General features: G+C 46.9%; 3 protein-coding genes across 4 annotated transcripts; 2 read left to right on the top strand and 1 right to left on the bottom strand.

Annotated features, from left to right (window-relative positions):
• Positions 1-95: 95 nt before the first annotated feature.
• On the bottom strand, positions 96-4,228 carry LOC130384105 (bifunctional methylenetetrahydrofolate dehydrogenase/cyclohydrolase, mitochondrial-like). Its single transcript, XM_056592131.1, has 8 exons — positions 4,001-4,228; positions 2,632-2,816; positions 2,394-2,516; positions 2,092-2,244; positions 1,899-2,006; positions 1,612-1,704; positions 1,263-1,388; positions 96-740 (listed from the first exon to the last, which is right to left on the bottom strand). The coding sequence occupies exons 1-8, from the start codon at positions 4,078-4,080 to the stop codon at positions 592-594; spliced, it is 1,017 nt and encodes a 338-aa protein (XP_056448106.1). The 5' UTR covers positions 4,081-4,228; the 3' UTR covers positions 96-591.
• Positions 4,229-4,464: 236 nt separating this feature from the next.
• LOC130384977 (MOB kinase activator 1A) lies at positions 4,465-10,091 on the top strand. The gene is made up of 6 exons (XM_056593409.1): positions 4,465-4,672; positions 5,723-5,889; positions 6,047-6,140; positions 8,467-8,600; positions 9,148-9,311; positions 9,933-10,091. Exons 1-6 carry the CDS (start codon positions 4,659-4,661, stop codon positions 10,008-10,010), a joined length of 651 nt encoding a protein of 216 aa, XP_056449384.1. The 5' UTR covers positions 4,465-4,658; the 3' UTR covers positions 10,011-10,091.
• A 1,664-nt stretch (positions 10,092-11,755) lies between these two features.
• LOC130384974 (TRAF-type zinc finger domain-containing protein 1-like) lies at positions 11,756-20,462 on the top strand. Of its 2 annotated transcripts, XM_056593408.1 has the most exons (12): positions 11,756-12,191; positions 12,879-12,925; positions 13,003-13,138; positions 13,297-13,350; positions 13,471-13,900; positions 14,292-14,606; positions 15,591-15,655; positions 16,512-16,778; positions 17,163-17,301; positions 18,533-18,755; positions 18,888-18,936; positions 19,686-20,462. In XM_056593408.1, exons 2-12 carry the CDS (start codon positions 12,888-12,890, stop codon positions 19,710-19,712), a joined length of 1,743 nt encoding a protein of 580 aa, XP_056449383.1. In that variant the 5' UTR covers positions 11,756-12,191; positions 12,879-12,887; the 3' UTR covers positions 19,713-20,462. The 2 variants fall into 2 exon arrangements, with proteins under 2 accessions (XP_056449383.1, XP_056449382.1); XM_056593407.1 differs by lacking the exon at positions 19,686-20,462 and having other exon boundaries at positions 18,888-19,660.
• Positions 20,463-20,501: the final 39 nt, after the last annotated feature.

Genomic DNA, 20,501 nt, shown 5'->3' with positions numbered 1-20,501 from the left:
TCCTAAATAATGTTACCACACCCAATGTCCAACCGAATGTACACCTTCAAGTTGTAATAAGATTAACAAACAAATAATAACAATAGCACAAAGAAGCATTGGAATATTTATTTCAAAATATTGCCTACAAATGCATACGAAAGCCCTTTAGCTTTCTGAAAAAAATATAAACAAACTCACAACCGGGCATTGTCCAGAATTCCTTGCCAAATCAACATTACATACTGCTGCCTCGTGTGCCTTTTAAATATTAAATTATGTGGATATACAAATAAACAATTTTAAACTTCTCCCAAGTATAAAATCCTGTTGAGGTGGGATGAATACTGGCAAATCGTTCAACTGTGAACAAACTTGCATGAAATAAATGTAACCACCTTTAGTGTTAAAAGTAACGAGGATCTTGAGGCAGTGTGTAACGTCACTGTGATCCGAACGTAACAGGCTGGCATCGTATCACATCTTTGATTTGGGACAAAAACAACTTAAAACCAGGGGGTTAAAAGGGTAAAATCAAAAAACTGTTTTGGAGGGCAGTGTGATTCAATAGTGGAATGTACTGGGCTGATGGGTCCGTGCAGCGCGGGGTCTCTATGACAGGGCGGCCATGCGGACCCTCTCGGGGGGGTACAGCAGCACATTCTTGGCCGCCTTGATGGTGTTCTTCATGAGCATGGCCACCGTCATGGGGCCAACCCCCCCGGGCACCGGGGTGATGAAGCTTGCCTTCTGTCGAACACCTGAAACCAAACAGGAGACGTTACGCTCGGGAATGAAACGTTGGAATCTAGAACAGGGCATACATCACAGACTTAGGGAGTCGTTTTTGCCCTCTCTGCTAAATGTAAATGTAAATTAAGCATTAAATCCTCAAAGCTATAGAAGGCACTTTATTTAGAAGTATTATTGGTCATCTTATATTTATCCCGAAAGCATTCAGTAATCAAATGCTCAGACAAATATAAAAGATATAGAAAATGGAATCGGTGGCTGTCCAAGGCCTGTAATAAGACATTGCAACCATGTAATTAGACCCTAATTAAATGAGGGCACTACGCTCGTTGCTCGTGACCAGTCACACGGTTTCCCCCGGTCATCTCCCCAAGCTTTAATGCACAACGTTCGGTTTCCCCTGGTCATTACCCCAGCTTTAATGCACAACGTTCGGTTTCCCCTGGTCATTACCCCAGCTTTAATGCACAACGTTCGGTTTACCCTGGTCATTACCACAGGTTTAATGCTCACGTTCTGTTTCCGCTTACCTTCAAAGTCCACGTCTCCCACCAGCCGGCTCTTGCCCGTCTCGGGGTCCAGCACTCTGTTGATCCCAACGTCGATGACAGCCGCTCCTTCTTTGATCATGTCCGCCGTGATCAGGTTTGGAATCCCTGCAACAAGATTACACCGTTAGGGGACCCACGGATAGAAATAAACTGAAAGAGGACCTCTAGATACAGAGTAAAAGCCCTCCCCAGTGAAGATTCTTTCACTTAGCTCTGCTAACTAGCCCAACGCACAGCTACAAACAAGGTATAACACTAGTAATGCTAAAACACTTTGACATTTTATTAAACCACATGTTTTTAACTATTTCAGTAACCAGACCCCTACCTGCTGCGGCAACGATGATGTCAGCAATCTTAGTGTGCTGCCGGAGCTGGTCTATAGGAGTGTAGCGGTGAGTGATGGTAACGGTGGCGTCTCCTGAAGAGACACAGAAACAAAATAACATGAGCATGTGAAATCCCTATTCTCACACACACACACACACACACACACACACACACACACACACACACACACACACACACACACACACACACACACACACACACACACACACACACACACGCACACGCACACGCACACGCACACGCACACACGCACGCACGACTCACCGCCAGGCCTCTCATGCCGCCCGTCCGTGTGCAGCAGCATGGCGATCGGCATGCCCACGTTTTTGGAGCGGCCGGCGACCAGAACATTCTTTCCAAGGGTAGGAATACCTGAGACGGAGGGGGAGAAACACGTCAGAGGAAAGTCCCATCCTCAGGTGAAGAGGAGATGGGCGGGGTCTGTCTCTCCACCCACCTGTGCGTTTGATGATCTCCATGACCCCCCAGGGAGTGGCGGGCAGCATGGTGGACTGGTCCAGGCACATGCGGCCCACGTTGACCACATGGAAACCGTCCACATCCTTGCTGGGGGACACGGCGTTGCAGATTCTGCGTTCGTCGATGTGATCTGGTAGATCAGACACAAGCGATTTAAGACCCCCGTGAAAACAATGTACACAGAGTTCCCTATGCAAAGGGCCCACAAATCAGGGCCTGCGACTTGTGCTGCTAGGAACAGATACTCGTTGTGTTGTGGTTCTGCTGGCGAGTGTCTACCTGGCAGAGGTAGCTGGATCAGGAGGCCGTCGACCTGATGGTCCGTGTTGAGTTTATAAATTAAATCCAGCAGCTCTTCTTCGCTGGTGCTTGAGGACTTTAGGATGGTCTCGCTGCTGATTCCTACAAGGCAGTGAGGAGATGTAGTACCATTAGCCAAAAACGAATGGTAACAAACAGAAAAAAAAATATATAGTATAATTATTTATGTGTAAAACCCCCATTTATTTTTGCTTACCGACATCGGCGGCCGAGCGTGTCTTGTTTAGGACGTAGGAGTGACTGGCGGGGTTGTCCCCCACCAGCACAACGCTGAGGTGGGGCCTCCTGTGGCCGGACGACACCCAGTTATCCACGTCGACCCGGGCCTCCTCACGGATCTGTCGTGCTAGCTTTCTCCCCGAGATGACTACAGCCTCCTGTCTGGCGAGGGAGCGATAGGGCAGATGAGCAGGAGGCCAGAACATCACCCCACACCAGTCATCATGATATGGCAGGTCAGCCATTTTGTTATCCAAAACTATCTTATCAACTCTTGCAGCCTGGAGGCCGGAGACCAAGTATAGAGCAAGGAGCCCGCACGGATATAAATAGGTGTAAGGAAAGCTTATTGCTGCAAGTGGAGCGTTTTCTAGTCGCAGCCAAATGGGCAGCAAGTTTCCTGCAAGGTTTGTTGAAGTTGTGGGTGGTGTCACATTTCAACACCATGTGTTGAGAGTGGGCACTTACGCAAGATGGCAAGAAAACACAATTAACATCAGAAGATTGATGAGCCATTAAAACCTTATGTAACCCTCCATTTCTTTCTTCTGGCCCCGACAATTAGACGCCCCGAAAGAAAGTATTAACACTTTGTACTGATCCATCAGCAGTCTGGAGCCAAGCTCTGCATTGCTGCCAGGTGTCCTAGTGACCGAGCTTTGTAAAACGGGTTATTCAAATAGATTTCAATAGTTGAAATTAACATCTAGATTACAACGTAACTTTCTACACTAGCGTGAAAACAGCGGACAGCCATCTCAACTCCCAGTGGATTCAAGTTATGGGAAACAATGGGTTTTTTAATGCATGATTTTGATGCGTTTTGTTTCAATGTTCTACCATTTTCTGCCAATTGCGTGTGAAAAGTTTCAATAATGTCCACATTTTATAAAAGGTTTGGGTTTTAGGACAATCAGATCATCAGTCGGACTTACATATCAAATCAACTTTCACACGAAAGATGGAAATTAATCTGAATATTAACCATCATCCACTCGTCTGCTGTCTATTTACCAACACTATGCCGCCGCTATCCCCGCCCCTCGGGAGTGCAAGCGACGGCAGCGATTTCATCAGCCGCCGCTCGCTGCAGTTTTACCGGCGCGCCGCTAGGGGCGCACGAAAATCCTCTCAAAACAACTCAATATTTTGGCGCTCGCCGTAATAAACTGGTATATGTATCGGCTATCACGCACAAAATGTGATTACAGATATTGAGACGTAACCATAACAAGTTGACATTGTAAACACAACATACACCGATCAATCCAAGCTAACCCTCATTCAATTCCTTAAACGGAAATACTACATCGAGTAACCGTCTATTACCGAAACTACGGGCTCACCTGATGGCGGACGTGTGCAGACTGCACAACTGTTGCTGTGAGTGCTGACACAGTTTACGTAGAGCTCTTAAGGTTGCCATCGTGGTCTGAAGACAGGAGACGGCGAGGATGGGGGGACAGAGCAGCGCCTGTGAACCGCGGGACGTGTGGACGGAATATATAGTTCCTCCGTCACCGCACGGGGGGGCCTACGTCAACGAGGCGGGGCGAAGGGTTGCTCAAGCCGAGGAGACGAGGAGCTCATCGGGGATGCTCGATTTAGAACCCGTGTCGCGTCATCCGGGCGGAGCACACCACTAGGGGCGCACCACTAGGGGCACACCGGTTGTCGCCCTCTACCGGAGCTCATCCGGGAGGAGCGGCGTCTACGAGGATCTCATCGGGTTGCTTGATTTCGAACACACCCGCGCCTGCCCTCTGCCGGAGCAACGCGTCAATTCATTCGGGCGCATCGCATCGCCGTGTCCCGCCGGCAGAGGACGCAAATACGTGGCTTTGGGGTGGGCTCAGAGAGGAAGAGGCTGCGGTTTCGTTTAGCGACGGCTAACTACATAGCAGTGTTGACAAGAAGTCCGCTCCGTGTAGTGTCTTACTAGTATTAAAGTTTAACCAGACCGGTTCTTAAGTATAGTCGTCCGCGTCTCCGCGCTACGCCAAGATGAGCTTCTTGTTGTGAGTACTGAACCCCGACCTGCACTCTGACGTTAGCTCAGTAGACCTTATGGTCTGCGGAGACGAGGTTTAGTTTGTGGCCAACAACGACCCACCGTCGGATTAAACCATGTAGTTAAAGAGACGCCGAGTGTGGAGACATTAAACGACGCGTTTGGATCGTCTTCGCCCGCTAGATTGCTTCTAATTGTTGTAAAGGATCTGCGCTCCTCAGGCTAACGAGACTCCGGCTAACGGCGGTGGGGAGGAGGGACGCTGGCCCAGTTCACTGAGCTGCGATTCACTGCTCCTCTTTGCTGCTCCTCTTCACTGCTCCTCTACACTGCTCCTCTCTACTGCTGCTCTCTACTTCTCCTCATTGCTGCTCCTCTTCACTGCTCCTCTCCGCTGCCCCTCTCCGCTGCCCCTCTTATCTGCTGCTCTCTACTACTCCTTCCTCTTCACTGCTCCTGTGCACTGCTCCTCTGTACTTCTCCTCTCTGCTGCTCCTCTTCACTGCTCCTCTGTGCTGCTCCTCTTCACTGCTCCTCTTCACTGCTCCTCGTTACTGCTCATCCATGTAATTGAGCAGTGCTCAACTGTAGGTGTGTAGGGCTTTAGGTCTGTAGATGTGTAGGTCTACTGGTCTGTAGCTCTGTCTGTAGGTCTTTATGTCTCGGTCTGTCTTTATGTCTGTAGGTCTTTAGGTCTGTCTGTAAGTATTTGGGTCTGTCGGTCTTTATGTCTGTAGGTCGGTCCTTAAGTCTTTGGGTCTGTAGCTCGGTCCTTAGGTCTATAGGTCTGTAGGTGTTTAGGTCCGTTGGCATACATTTTGTATAATTGTTGACAATTGAACCCAAATCATCCATCATTACTGTAGAGCTTAACTTTATTGTGTAAACATCTAATGAACGTTTATTACCTCAGGTCCAGCTGTCATTTCATTCCACCAGAACCCTGATACTCTTTTAGAGACAAAGCAGTCTGTTAACTCTGATCTTAGTGAATGATCAGAGAGCAGCCGTCCGGCCCCCTCTGCGGTGAATCACCAGTCACGTTCCTCTCTCCTAGTGGCAGTCGCTCGTCCAAAACCTTCAAGCCCAAGAAGAACATCCCAGAGGGCTCGCACCAGTACGAGCTGCTGAAACACGCCGAGGCCACGCTGGGCAGCGGGAACCTGCGGCAGGCCGTCATGCTGCCGGAGGGGGAGGACCTTAATGAGTGGATCGCCGTCAACAGTGAGCATCAGCTTTTATTAGTTAACTGCAGAAGTACAGTCCATGATGACGCTTGTGCCAGTTTAGTTTTTGTCTGGATAAACGTGTGACAAAATGGTGCCGTATCTGAATGCTGAATGTACCGGTCCCAGTAACGGAGTCTCTTTTCTCTCCTCAGCGGTGGATTTTTTTAACCAGATCAACATGCTCTATGGAACAATCACAGAGTTCTGCAGTGAAACCAGCTGCTCTGTCATGTCTGCTGGTCCTAGGTACTGAACCTCTCCTCCTTACTGAATCTCTCCTCCTTACTGAACATCTCCTCCTTACTGAACCTCTCCTCCTTACTGAACATCTCCTTACTGAACCTCTCCTCCTTACTGAACATCTCCTCCTTACTGACTCTTTGTTGATTCTCCTGCTCGGTCCCTCAGCAGACAGCCTCACGTGGGTTACAGCGCACTGAGCCAAGACAGAGGCTGACGACTCAGAGCCTCTTCGGTTTGGCTGCAGATAGCTCCATGTGGGTGCATATGACCGACTGTAGGTTGTTCCCATGGAGATAGTCAAATGAGGCCGCACTACACAAGGACAGTTAATTCCTGCGATTGCTTATAACGCGATACTGTTCCTCCGGAAACCTGAGGACCGGACTATTTATAGGAGAGGGGTATCATATCCCTTCCAGAGCGGCTTCTGGAGTAGTTAAAGGAAGCCCGAAGATTGAGATTAAGATAGATAACTGGGTGATCCTGATGATGGAGAGACTAGTAGTCCTATCGTTCTGTCTAATGAGAGAGAATGTAGTAGTCCTGTCTGTCCAACGAAGTGACCCTGATGGAGGGACTGTAGTAGTCCTGTCTGTCCAACGAGAGAGAGAGAGAGAGAGAGAGAGAGAGAGAGGGGGGGGGGGGGGAGGAGAGAGACTGGAGTAGTCCTGTCTGTCCAACGGGAGAGAGAATGTAGTTGTCCTGTCTGTCTGTCCAACGAGAGAGAGAGACTGGAGTAGTCCTGTCTGTGTCCAACGAGGTGACCCTGATGGAGAGACTGTAGTAGTCCCATCTGTCGGTCTGTCCAATGTGGTGACGCAACCCTTATGGAGAGACTGTAGTAGTCCTGTCTGTCTATCTCTACAAGAGGGTGACACCACCCTGAAGGAGCAGAAGGAGGTGAAAGGTCACCCCCATTGAGCCAGCCCAGACAGGGTGGTGGTTTGGGGGCGGAGGGGGGGGTTCACGGGTCCGTCGTTACCGTACACGACCACAGCAAGCAGCCTCCATACAGTGGGGACGGGCGACGCCCATGGTGTAATGTTCACAACAAGTCGAGTCAAGTCTGCTTGTCAGGGCCTTTATCAGCCACGTGGTTTGGTGTGGCTTACTGCCGCTGGGAAAGGGATTACCAAGAGCCCTTCCTGGTTTTTCCTGACCTGACCAATCACAGAAGTTACTAGCATCACATGTAGCTGCTGTGCAATGTTAGTGAATAGCTGAATTCAGCACTAATCAGGACAGAACTTACTATTGTGAGGCAGCATTGAGTGGCAGCATTCACACATGTTAGGCCTGGAGTTAAAGACTGTTCACTGCGGTAAATGGGTGCCGTTTTCTGACATCCAGAATAGTGAATGTTTGGAGAGCGAAACCAGCTGGTTCCTCCTGTGACACTGGAGTTACTCAAGGAATCACTAGCACGTGTTCTTCTGAAACTTTTCTAACAGGACACGAGGGTGTCATGTTAAAAACTCGTTAAGAGCTCGTTCCAATACTGGACACAAATCCCTTTGTGAGAAACCCCGGGCAAATGGTAGACGGATAATTGGACACATCCGGGCTGATTAAGGAAACTCAAGGGTTAAGATGAACTTCTATTAAAGGCCTGTGCTGTGCTGGGGAAGAGACGATCATTATCTAAAGCAAATCGTGGGCCTTCCAAGTTCCATGTGACGTGGTCTCCACCGGCAGTCATCTGCAAATGGTCACATGGTCAGAGAGGGCTGGGGGCTTCTCTGTTCCAGCAGCTCTGTTAGACACCAGACTACACTTCCTCGGCCCTCCGCTCTGCTCTGGTTGTTTCTGTAATCAGGAGGAAGAGCCCAGAGCACACTTCCTGTTGACGTAGACAGCAGGGCGGCCTCTGTTGTGTAAACAACTCATTTATTGCCTTTTTATACAATGGCTTCATAAATTTGTTTTCATGGGAAAATAATGTTTCTCCTAGTTAAATATGCAAAAATAATATGCAAAAGGAACTCCAGAATAATCACTAGATACGTTTGTCATTATTTTGTGTATCTTTAAAAAGTCTATCTGTGAGGCAGGATATGAGATGGACTGTGCTTCGGGTTACTAAACAACAGATTGAACTTTAAAACAAACATTGTGTTATATCATTCTGAAATTCACGAGTAACAAAAACATGTTTGAGGAAACCAATTGTCTGCCCTATGTCCCACAAACCGTGTGTGTGTGTGTGTGTGTGTGTGTGTGTGTGTGTGTGTGTGTGTGTGTGTGTGTGTGTGTGTGTGTGTGTGTGTGTGTGTGTGTGTGTGTGTGTGTGTGTGTGTGTGTGTGTGTGTGTGTGTGTGTGTCCCCTCAGGTATGAGTACCACTGGGCCGACGGCACCAACATCAAGAAGCCCATCAAGTGCTCGGCCCCGAAGTACATCGACTACCTGATGACCTGGGTCCAGGACCAGCTGGACGACGAGACCCTCTTCCCCTCCAAGATCGGTGCGTCTAAGTGTTCACAATACCTTCTGTGTTTCCCTAGCTCCACATGGCAACGGTACTCTCGCCATCCGACTTGAAAAATATTCATGTCACAGACAGAAACACGGAAGCTGACTTTCAGGTATTATTAGTGTTAGGAAACTGACTGTTTTCTCACTTCCTCTTTGTGATTGTGACAGCCAGCGGTTAGAGAGACTGTCTCTAGGATAACCTAGACCTTCCAACTTGCCAGCACAATTCTTATTTCCAAACAACTTTAAAACATAAAAGAATAAATGCATTTATTCACCACATCAAGTGAAACCAAAATAGCCCAAATCACAAAACATTAAGCACAAAAACGCACATGGGACTATTTGTGTTAACATTCCACCCAATTTTTTTACTACCATCCCCCTAACCCCTAACTTACTAGCCCCTAACTACCAGCCCCTAACTACCAGCCCCTAACTACCGGCCCCTAACTACCTGATTGGCAATGACCGATTGATCCCAATCTCCCCCCTGAGTGGTGTCCCCACGGCCCATAACACTGCTCTCTCTGCAGGAGTCCCCTTCCCCAAGAACTTCATGTCCGTTGCCAAGACGATCCTGAAGCGTCTGTTCCGGGTTTACGCCCACATCTACCACCAGCACTTCGACTCTGTGATGCAGCTGCAGGAGGAGGCCCATCTCAACACCTCCTTCAAGCATTTCATCTTCTTCGTCCAGGTCAGCACTAAATAGGTTCTGGGTATTGTAGTGCTGTCAAGTGAGATTGACAGGCAAGATGGATTCCCCAAACCAGTCAGAGAACCAATGCGGTGATGGGTCCTAAATGAGCCGACGCCGTGGTTTATCTTGCTTAGTCTGATGCAGACTCAGTGGCAGCGCGCGGTCAGCCAGAGCAGAGTGGCTCTCAGATCATTCCACTCACTGATGGTTGTGGCCTCTCTCACTTATAACTTGCCTGCGGCATGTTTTAATTATAAGTGAGAAACAAGACTTCTGTAAAATTGGAGACAAGTTTTTTTAAATAACCGAATCCTATCGCTTAGAAGGAAGCTCTCTGAAGGACAGCAGGTTGAAGCAAAGAATCAGACTTACAAAGAATCAGACTTACCAAGTGCCACTTGCTGTCCCCCGTCAAAACTCGTTTTTATCGTAGAAATGCAAATGAGTCAGGGCTCTGATTGGCTGCCCTGACAGATATGTGATCCCAAAGTGGAGGGATGGTGCCGTCTCATGAAGAGACACCAGTAGTTTAACCAACAATGGATCTCCCTGCAGCATGAACCTCCATGACATGTCTGTCTGTCCCTCTGTCTGTCTGTCTGTCTGTCTCTCCTTCAGGAGTTCAACCTTATCGACCGGCGAGAGCTGGCTCCTCTTCAGGACCTGATCGAGAAGCTGGGATCCAAGGACAGATGAACACACACACACACACACACACACACACACACACACACACACACACACACACACACACACACACACACACACACACACACACCTGTTTAATACATAACCGACTAGCTCTTCTGCGTCTCCCGCCTGGCGCTACCTCTGTGACGTCTCCTATGATCTCTGTGCCTTTTTTTTTCAACCTTCTCGGCCTGTACCGTTGTAGTATTGCCCCGTCTGTTCCTCTTACATCTCTTGATGTCCCCTCGTCGCGGAACCTTTAAGAGATATTTCCATGTGTGTTGAACCAGCAGAGTATGGGGCTGTTAGTTAAGGATAACTTGTGGCTCACTAATTGGTAGGAGGGACACGCTCATCTGTGCTTTGGACCAAGGGAATCGGGAGGTTAAATCAAAGCAGCATTCTTATTTCAGGAAACGTTGGTGTATAGAGTTATAGTTTTCAAAACCATTTTACATACTATGATTTTGTTCTTTTTTTTTTTACTTGATAGTTAAACTAATTATGATTTATCATTTTTAGATTTAGCCATTTGGGTGACCAAATAATCCAATTGAAGAGTTTTATATATTTGCTTGGTGAGTATTTTCGTCATTAGTGATGGGGGAAGATGGGTAAAAAAATGTATACAGGAGGTTTAAGAAACAAATCAAACTGCTGTCTGCGAGGGCAGGATACAACTCCCTCCCTGAGTGAGATACAGTGGACCGTTTATAATTGTAAGGAGACATGAAAATGGATATAGCCTCATTAGATTCGTTTTTGGCTATTTGAATTTGGTCATGCAATATTGAGTTTTTTGCACATGTTTTTTTCTGCTTTATTTTATTTTTTACATGGGGTTATTGAAATATAACATTATTGTAATTAGACGGTCACTTTCTACGCCTTAGAACCACTTTCTAAAACACGGAGTGATGAATTAGATTAAAAGATGTCCATGTCGCCAAGTTGCAAAAACATGCTAACAAAAAAAGAAGTAGCCTAGTGTTGTGTGATGTCATGTGAATATTTAGTTTACTGTCATTTCATTCAGTGACTTTCTGGGGTGCTGGTCATTGATGGTATTCTGTCCCTACAAATGCTGGAAATGTATGTAACCTTTTATTTTTTAACACAATCTCCCCTCAGGAATTGATCTATTGATTGTTCAAAATGGCCGTTACACATGCACACAACACAAACCTGTGGCGTAGATTTATGTCTGTCGTTGGTTCCCAAAGATGTCTGTCAGTCCTGTCCCTCTCAATGATGTCTGAGAACAGCAGGTCTACTTGTGTGCCATCTTGGCACAGACAAATGCAATTCCAATTCCGCAAACACATTGAATGTTTTCTTTCCTTGGTTAAAGTTTGAGGGCGTTATTCTGGGTACGGTTTAAGTCTCAACAATATATTTGACAATCATGGGTCATTTTACTAGTCAGGGAATCAGAATGTTTTCGTTCAATTCTCAAGAGATGAAACCATGTGCCCCAAAATGCATATTATTGACCACATTTTTTAAGATGCATGATCCAACTTGCATTAATTAAGATATTAACAGTATTGGTGATACTTTTTTCCAACTACAAATCCTCTATTGGATTTTTACCCATTTGTTCCCTCATGTGAAAATTGGTTCTGTGACATTTCATTTTAAAATATTTTTTGGGCGTCAGTCTTTGAATTACAAAGAATAAGGGCTTTCAGATTTGAAAAAAAATATTTTATATATCTACGTCGATGGCAATACCACTGGTTGGCAATTTTGACTGAGATGTGCTGAGTTTTGAACCGCATCAAATATTTACTGTAAATATGATCAGTGTTTTACCTGAACAAAACTGTGCCTTACCGTAATGAAAATGTCTGAAATGACAGTATTGATAGTACAACCAATAAACATGGAATGAAATGGCTGTTGTTTGTGTTTTCTGAGTCCACTTACCCTAACCCCCTTCAAGCTGACCCAGTAGGTTAGACGAACGCATCCCTCGCTCAACTCCATTCGACCAATCCAGATGCACTATCGCCTCCACCCGGAAGTTGGAGCGTCTCCGCCTTGGCTGAACTTCAGTGGTCGACTCTCCTGGTAGATCAACATGAATTTTTATCTGGCTCTGAGCTCCGTCACCAACTGAGACCAGTTGATCATTTCAAATTCGGGACTTAATAACCAAACACTTCATTGGACGTCTTTGCTCAGGTAATTTGTTCACATGATGTACACTTTGAGATGTAACTTCGTATATTTCTACTTTATCCTAACTAGCGTGGAGTTTAGTCTGTTATGTCAACAATGGGGATGGTTCGGTTTCGGTTTCATCGACACTGGTTACCACAGCAGACGGGGTCATAAAACCACAGCAGACAGGGTCTTGACCCCACAGTAGACCGCATACAGGGTCTGGAGCCCACAGCAGGCAGGGTCTGGACCATACAGGTTCTGTACAGCAGACAGGGTCTGGAGCCCACAGCAGACAGGGTCTGGACCACACAGCAGACAGGGTCTGGAGCCCACAGCAGACAGCAGACAGGGTCTGGAGCCCACAGCAGAGAGGGTCTGGAGCCCACAGCAGACGGGGTCTGGAGGAGCCCACAACAGACAGGGTCTGGAGGACTCCACAGCAGAGAGGGTCTTGACCCCACGGCGGACGGGGTCTTGATGGAGGAGGCTGCAGGATATTTAAGACTCAGTGTCGGGTTCCTGGAGCTGGATATGCAAAACGAAACTGATTCTCAACAGTCGTGTTACATGTGTTGTATCATGTCAATGCTAAATATTAAAAGTATATGCTAACTTAAAACCACGTGTTGCGAAGTATGCAAAAAAAAACATGATCTATCATGGATCAGTACTCCGTTGTCGTCAACACGTAGTACTTGTGTTCAGGTAAAGCTGATGATGGGCGACGAAGGAACCCAGATATGCAGCAACTGGTAAGAGAGACCGACAACAAAACGTCATGGGGTCACTGCCCACAGTACAATGACTCTAAACGTGTTTTCTTCCCTAGCAAGCACGATATTCCTGAAGCCAACTTCACCACACATGAGATCCACTGTCGGAGGAACATAGCGCTGTGTGACATCTGCCAGGAGCCCGTGCGAAGAACAGAGCTGCAGACACACAAGGAGCAGGAACACACGCAGGTAACGCTCAAACGTGTATCCAACATGTAAGAACAGTGCAAGGTAGCGATTCAGCAAGTCAATGTGTGCTTTTTTTCCTGCTTTGAGCGGGGAAGAATTGCTCGTTTTTTCATTCAGGTTTCATTTTGATTGTTTCATTGTTTTCACTTTCATTTCAGATAAAATGCAAGTGTGGTTTGAAGATGGATAAGGGCCGTGTGGAAATCCACCAGGTAAGAGAGGGCTGACCTTTTGACGAGATCAATCTTCAAAGCATTCTGTCGGTCCCACCTCACTCCCCTGTCCGTCTGGCCAGGCTCCTGTTCTGACCACATGGATTTGTGTCCCCTCAGAGCTCAGAGTGCGCCCTGCGTCTGGTCCCCTGTCAGTACTGCGGCCTGGAGCTGGCCTCCAGGAAGGCCCAGGAGCACGAGGAGTACTGCGGCACGCGGACCGAGCCCTGCCTGCTCTGCAGGAGCAACGTGATGCTGCGGGAGCAGGCGGCCCACCCGGCCATCTGCGGCAGCCTCACGCCCCCCCCGGAGAGGAACAACAACCGGACCAGCTTCAGCACGGCGGAGCCTCAGTCCCCCGCGGCTTGGTTCGACGTGCCCGCCATCCGGAATCTTCTGGAGGCCGAAAGCAGGATTCCCAAGACCTGCAACATCAGTGCAGGGGGGGGAAGGGGCTTCCACTGGTCCCCAGACCCCAGGGGGTACAACACGGGCCGGGGACCAGGGAACAGGACCACCTCCGTCCCGGGGAACGCATCATTCAGCCAACGTGAGTTCAGGACTGAGTGGAGTCCTTTAGCCAATCAGTACAGAGATGACTCCTTTAGCCAGTCAGGACAGAGAGGAGTCCTTTAGCCTCATTAACACCAGTTCAATAAGCTGTTTGACTGTCTGGCGAGCAGCACTGCGGTCATCACTTTATTGATTCAAACAACTAGGTTGCCATTGCTTTTCAAATGCTCTCCAAATCAGAATACCTGCATTGCTTAAGCTCCAAGGAACAAATGTTTGGCATTCTTTTTTCTTTGTTGGTCTAAAGCAAATATCTGTCAATTGCCTAAATGCTTATCAATTAAGGCTGCTTGTTATTACCTATTGTTACTACTTTCGGCACTACTTGTTATTCTCCATTCATACTCAATTCCTCCACTTTGATCCAGTGCTGGAACATGCCGAAGAACAGACAGTTTTCAGCACCTCCAGCACCACCAGCCCCGGCAGTGCCTGGCCTCAGGGCTCTTCCTCTGCGGAGGAGGAGGAGGAGACCAACCTGGACTTCCTGCTGGCGCTGAGTCTGCAGAGCGACCCGGGCCCGGATGAGCACGCGGCCGAGGGCAGCTCCTTGTGGACGGACGTCTGGGACGAACGACTGGGGAGGAATCCTCCCGATGCCTCCAACTCCTTCAACTCTCCTCCCAGCAACAACAACGTCCAGCACCCAGAGGCAGCTGCAGCCCAGGGTAACCAATACAATGGTGAGGGCTCTCTGGTGGGTCACTGGTCGCACTGCAACACTGATACCACCGCCTTGTTGACTCGATCTACTGGATCATGATCCATGATCAATAATGGGATGTGCATTTGTTTTCAATAACCGGACACCTGGCTTCTAACAGTTTCAAATAAATGTGCTACCATTACCAACATGAACTACAACGTTGCAATAGAACTATGGACCAGGTGTCTTCTGGATAACACCGAAACAATATGCTCAAAGAATCAGGGACACATATCTGACCTTCAGCTGATTCAGTCAATAGAAAAACTGTGGCATTCGAGATGAACACTAATGTCTGGTAACTGGGGTATGAGTGGAATAAACCACTCGTGTAGTTTTCCTGTAGTGGTTTGGTCCGTGCGCAGCACTAGGTGATATAGCATTAGCACTAGGGGATGTAGCATTAGCACTAGATGATGTAGCTATAGCACTAGGGGATGTAGCATTAGCATTAATTGATGTAGCTCTAGGTGATGTAGCATTAGCAGTAGGTGACGAAGCATTAGCACTAGGGGATGTAGTAGCATTAGCATTAAGTGATGTAGCTTTAGCACTAGGTGATGTAGCTCTAGGCGACGGACTTGGGGTGATCGGGCCTTCTCAGTTGCTGCCCCCACCCTTTGGAATTCACTCCCCTCCAACATCAAAGTCTCTCCAACCCTGTCATCTTTCAAATCTGCACTCAAAACATACCTTTTTACACTAGCCTTCCCCACCTAACTCCCACCTTATTCTTCATGTTTAACCTATGTTTTTGTTTTATTCCTAATCTGTTTTACATAGTTTTGATAGGCCAATATGTAAAGCGTATTAGAGTACCATATTAAGCGCTATGTACATTTCATTTATTATTATTATTATTATTATTATTATTAGGTGATGTAGCATTAGCACTTGGAGATGCAGCATCACCCACTCTCTCTACACTGTCTGCATTGTCGAACATTGTTCTGTCTTCCAGATGCCATGCTGCCTTGTGAGTTCTGTGAGGCCTTGTTCCCCGAAGAAGACCTAATTTTGCATCAGGTACATCAACCTTCAATAATGCGCCCACTGTTTTACCACACACAGAAAGGGCCGCTTCTAGCAAGAGTGAAGCACTGAGTTGTGGATGGAGATGTGCTGGAGTGTAGTTAACAGCTGATGGAAGTTGAGGAAGAGTTGAAAGTTCAAATGTCACTTCTTTGGTGTGAGTTTTCTAGGAAAGGTCGTGGAGGGGTCACAGGGCTAAAGGCTGGGCAGGGCATTCCCAATTCTCAGATTTTTTTTCTTGTCTATTTATAATTGCCTGGAGGTTAAATCTGTGAACGTTTACAATGTTCTAGCCTGGCTCCGCCTGCCTAAGTACTTCCGCTCAATTTTAATTTCCCTTCAGTACTACGTCTGGGTTTGAGGTCTATTTGCGGGGTTTTTCCATACAAATTTTGTGTGTCCAATCAGCGAACAGAGGGACCGGCTGAGATCACTGACGTTAAAGTCAGCTCCCGTTGACAGACATCTTCACGCACAGTGTTTGGTTTGTTTACAGCCTGTGCGCAACGTGATTCCCGGCCGGTCCCAGCGCATGACATACGTCACCAAACGTTAGCGATTAGTTATGGCCTATCCAGAGTGGCACTGGGCAGATCCAATCGTTTTAAACTTCAACAGACACCCGCCTTCAAGTGAGTTAACGTTAGTCAATTGAGTAGGTCCTGACTCTGTACAAATGAAATGAAGTACGAGAGTCTGGTAGAACCAGGCTAACAAAGTTCCTGGAAGCTCTCACTTTCCTTGGAGGATAGAGGAGGATCTGGGGCCCCAGAGAGGCTGATCAGGCCACCTGAATCCCTCCTAATGCGATGCCTTCACCACCCTGATGTTCTCCTCTCCCTCTCTGCAGACCGGCTGCAGCCCCGCGTCGGTCTTCGCCTCCTTCAGCAAGCGGCCCCTGTCTCCCTCTGATGCAGAGCCCATGAGCAGGGGCACCAGCGGAACCTTCCACAGCCACGCAGAGCCCGCCGCCAACCGCCCCGGTCCCTCCACCTTCCTGCCCATGGACGCCCCCGCCCGCTGCAGTCCCCCGGCCCGGCCACTAGAGGGCGAACTGATGATTCCCTGTGAGTTCTGCGGCGTGGCGCTGGAGGAGTCTGTGGTGTTCCATCATCAGGTAGGCGGTTCAAAAATGATCCCCTTTGTAACAGATCGGTCACCACATGCTAAATTCTGTGCACAACATGTGGTTGTGTGTTGTAGGAGAAGATAAATGTCTATTTTATATCCATTTCTTTCATGATCTGAAGTGCCGTAGAATTTAAAGCTATTTTATGCATTTACTGGACCAGAGGTGTTATATTATTTAAATAATAAGCATTTAAATATTTGATATTTCATTGATTGGATAAGTTTATTTAAATCAATAAAAAAAAACAAATCTTCCTAATGAGCCTAGCAGCTGTATACAGTTGAAGACAGAGCAGTACTCTGATGTTGTGAACGAGTCCTTAAAGGGCAGAGTTATTTTGGTCCTTCTGTTGGGTTTTCCCGGCAACAGGATATGTGTGACCTCCGACCCTGCTCCTCCAAGCCAGTGAACAACATAAAGAAGGCCTCTTTCATCACGCCGTTCGCTGCTGTAGAGAACCCTCGCAGACGAGCCTCTCCAGAGCCTCACAGGAGGGTCCATCACCAAGGTAAAGCTCCACGGAGACCTTGTCAGATCGCCAGGACACTTCTTCTCCCAGCCTGCCCATATATGAACGTCCTATCCTGATCTAACTTCTGTGTGGGGACGTTGGATCGGTGTTTGGACAGGATGATCTCCGTCCCGGTCTGTCTGGTCACATTCTTTTCTAAAGTGGGTTTTTATGAGCACATTGGTGTCGGTCTGATGGAGTCCTTTCTTTGGTTTCCAGTCACCGTTACCTGGCCAACGAGCTGAAGATCCCTGTGTTGTCTCATGCTCTCACCTTGTGATTGGTTGGTCTTTGCTTCCTGACTCCATGCTGCTCCTTCTCTCTTAAAACATTTGGTGTCTACCTTTTTAAGGGTGATGTTATAGCCAACAAACAGATTAGAGTAGTAATACATCACTATGGGACGGGAATTATGATAGAAATAAATCTTATTTTTGGGAACTTTTAAAAACACTGTGCCTCACACAGGGACATAATATCAACAGCTTTCATGTAATGTCAACATTTTGCACTTCACACAAAAGCAACGTAGACGTATAAAGTAAATTATGAATTCACTGAACGAAGAGCTGAAAGTATAACAACAGTGGGGGGAATTTTATTTGAATGAGCAACCAGTAGACAACATTTTAATACTAGAGTTTTTACTGGAGGCGTCCGGGAAGAGAACCTTTCTCTCGGACGCCGCAGTCATCCGCTGCCCAGACGGAACTCGCCATTCTCCCTGGCTGTGCCTTTTCCAAGACAATTATAAAAGATATATATGTAAAAAAACGAACTGTTTGGGATTCAATTGCCCTTTAAGGAAGATTGTGACTTTACTTCCGGTGGAAATGCTAACGGAAATCAACAAACCCGTGCCCTCAGAGTTCAACTAGCAGTTGGCAAAAAAAAAACTCATTTTAAATCGTGTGTTAACCGTTTGCTTCCCCAAAGGGAAATCACACTGAAGCCTCAACACCATATATGGGCTGTTGGGTTTGGTCCCTGTGTCAGACCGGACAAATTCAGGACGCAACATACGTTGGTCGCCCACAACAACACATCCTGTCCGCCCCGTGTCAGAGTGACCAAGTGAATAATATTACTGATGACCTGGTTACTGGTTACGCGTTGAATAATGACGTGGTGACTGGTAGTGATGGCGTAGTGCCAGGTGACTGGTGATGTGCTGCTGACTGATGCAAGGTGACTGATGACGTGCTGACTGAGGTCCTGCTGTGTTCAGCCGAGCCACTAGGGGAGCTGTTCGGAGCGGATGAAGAGGAGGAGGACGAGCAGCGGTGGGGATACCCAGGGAGGGTCCCTCAGAGTGGGGGTCTGCCGTCCCCCCCCCAGAGGGCCGGCGGTGGTGGTAATCCTGGTCCAAACCGGTCCCAGCGCAGCAGAGACCCGGCTCCTCTCTCCTCCCTCCTCGACACCCCCCAGTACCCCAACTCAGCTTCGCCTGGGTAAGAGAAGTCCCAGAGAACCCCTTCTGCTGAACCCCAACTTTATCACCTCGAATAGGGGCTGTGTTCATTGTACCGCTTTGACTTGTGTGTGTGTGTGTCTGTGTCTGTGCGTCTGTGTCTGTGTGTCAGACCAACTACATTAGAGGGGCGAAGGAGAGGGAGGAGCCCAGGGAGAAAGGTAAGCTCCACGCGTCCGATGAATCAAACCTAACCTAAAATAATACTCATTCAATATTTGTGTTCTGTATAGAATAGTTACAACTAAAACGAGCACTTTTATTAATCCTCAAGGAAATTGTTTGTAACAATTGCCCTGCTCAAGGTTCAAAATAAGAATATCGAACAGAAATAAAGTGGAAGCTAACTAAGAAAGTGTCTGAGGAGCATGATGTTGGAAGTTAAAACCAAACTTTACCAATGGTATTAAAAACAAAATACTGGCCTTGAACACAAGCTTCAAGTTCAGGACACGTTGGAGCAGATTCACCCCTCAGGGATGATATCATCACAGATGAAGAGTGAAAAGTGGAGCGAGCGTACCTCCGTACACCACTGCTCCGTCCTGACGTAGTTCCAGGATCTCAGGGCAGGAGGATATGAGCTGATCCCTCAGGGACTGATAGATGAAATTGCAGACTGAGCCGCAGCCTGTTCCCAGTAAAATCAGGACTGGGATTCTCTGCAGTCGATTAATGTTTATGAGTCAAACTCTCAGATGAAGTCGCAATATGTAACATTGCATCTAAAATAACGCGGCCATATCTGTAATCGTACTGATCTATAATGTTTTCAATAATGGTATCAATAAAATTGATACCCCCCCCCCTTGATTAAAGTGTGTTGTTTTTATTTGTAAAGTCTTCGATAATCTGTTCATAAAATATGTAAAAATGAACCGGATAGCAACAAGTCTCTTTCTTTTACTAGCTGCCGAAGAAGCCAAATGAAGAGTAAGATGAAGAGGAGGATGACCCAGCCGGAGGGGGCAGGATGAAGAGGAGGAGGGGGCATGATGAAGAGGAAGGGGGCAGTAATATCTGTGTTGTTTTATCCTTCTCTAATCATCTTGGTTTCCTCTGTGATCAAGGAGATGTCCATACTTGATAAGTGCCTGTCTGTGTGCTGGTGTATCGTGGAATATTTCCTGAAGCCATTCAGCCTCTAATTTGAAATGGAATGTAGTCACCTCTTGTCCTGATTAAGTTTTTAAACGTTTGTCTAACCAGTCTAATCATAATTGTATTTTTTTAAATAAGGGATTATTTTCTTTTTTATTATAGGTTATTCTTATATAATGGCAAAACAACTACTTTTACTTATCGTGATCATCTGTAAGGGTGATACTTCATTTGACTGTATGGGTTTATGTGTAAGGCAAAATGTTTTTTTGCTAAAACAGTTGTGTGTGTAAACATTATCATTCTGCTAACTGACCAAGAACATTCCACTTCAAGCAGTCTCTGCTCTTTTCAGTTTGATTTAAAACTAAAGCAACTGGATGGTTATGAAGTGTTTTTCAAAACTGTTAAGTCTTATTGGTTAAAATCTATGTAACGTATGTTTCCTTTCATCTGAAATACAGAAAATAACTTTGGTTTATTGACTTTATGGATGGATTTTAGCTATACTTCAGACTATCAAACTGGGATATTACGGGGCTTAAACATTAAATGAGTAAATGGAAATTATGAGTTTTTGTTCAACTCAGTATTTTCACAAATTCTTTAAATCCACATAATTTTA

Source organism: Gadus chalcogrammus, chromosome 6 (genome assembly GCF_026213295.1).
Source record: "Gadus chalcogrammus isolate NIFS_2021 chromosome 6, NIFS_Gcha_1.0, whole genome shotgun sequence".
NCBI classification, from domain to species: domain Eukaryota; kingdom Metazoa; phylum Chordata; class Actinopteri; order Gadiformes; family Gadidae; genus Gadus; species Gadus chalcogrammus.
The sequence above is the reverse complement of the archived record's forward strand: the minus strand, read 5'-3'. Positions and strand labels throughout refer to the sequence as shown.

Coding starts and splice junctions, on each gene's coding strand:
- LOC130384974 (XM_056593407.1), top strand. CDS start 12,888: ATGATGGGCGACGAAGGAACCCAGATATGCAGCAACTG. Junction 12,926..13,002: donor ACCCAGATATGCAGCAACTG/GTAAGAGAGACC, acceptor TTTCTTCCCTAG/CAAGCACGATATTCCTGAAG. Junction 13,139..13,296: donor AGGAGCAGGAACACACGCAG/GTAACGCTCAAA, acceptor CTTTCATTTCAG/ATAAAATGCAAGTGTGGTTT.
- LOC130384977 (XM_056593409.1), top strand. Junction 5,890..6,046: donor TGAGTGGATCGCCGTCAACA/GTGAGCATCAGC, acceptor TTCTCTCCTCAG/CGGTGGATTTTTTTAACCAG. Junction 6,141..8,466: donor GTCATGTCTGCTGGTCCTAG/GTACTGAACCTC, acceptor GTGTCCCCTCAG/GTATGAGTACCACTGGGCCG.
- LOC130384105 (XM_056592131.1), bottom strand. CDS start 4,080: ATGGCAACCTTAAGAGCTCTACGTAAACTGTGTCAGCACTCACAGCAA. Junction 2,245..2,393: donor GATCCAGCTACCTCTGCCAG/GTAGACACTCGC, acceptor CTGATCTACCAG/ATCACATCGACGAACGCAGA. Junction 2,007..2,091: donor GGAGATCATCAAACGCACAG/GTGGGTGGAGAG, acceptor CCTCCGTCTCAG/GTATTCCTACCCTTGGAAAG.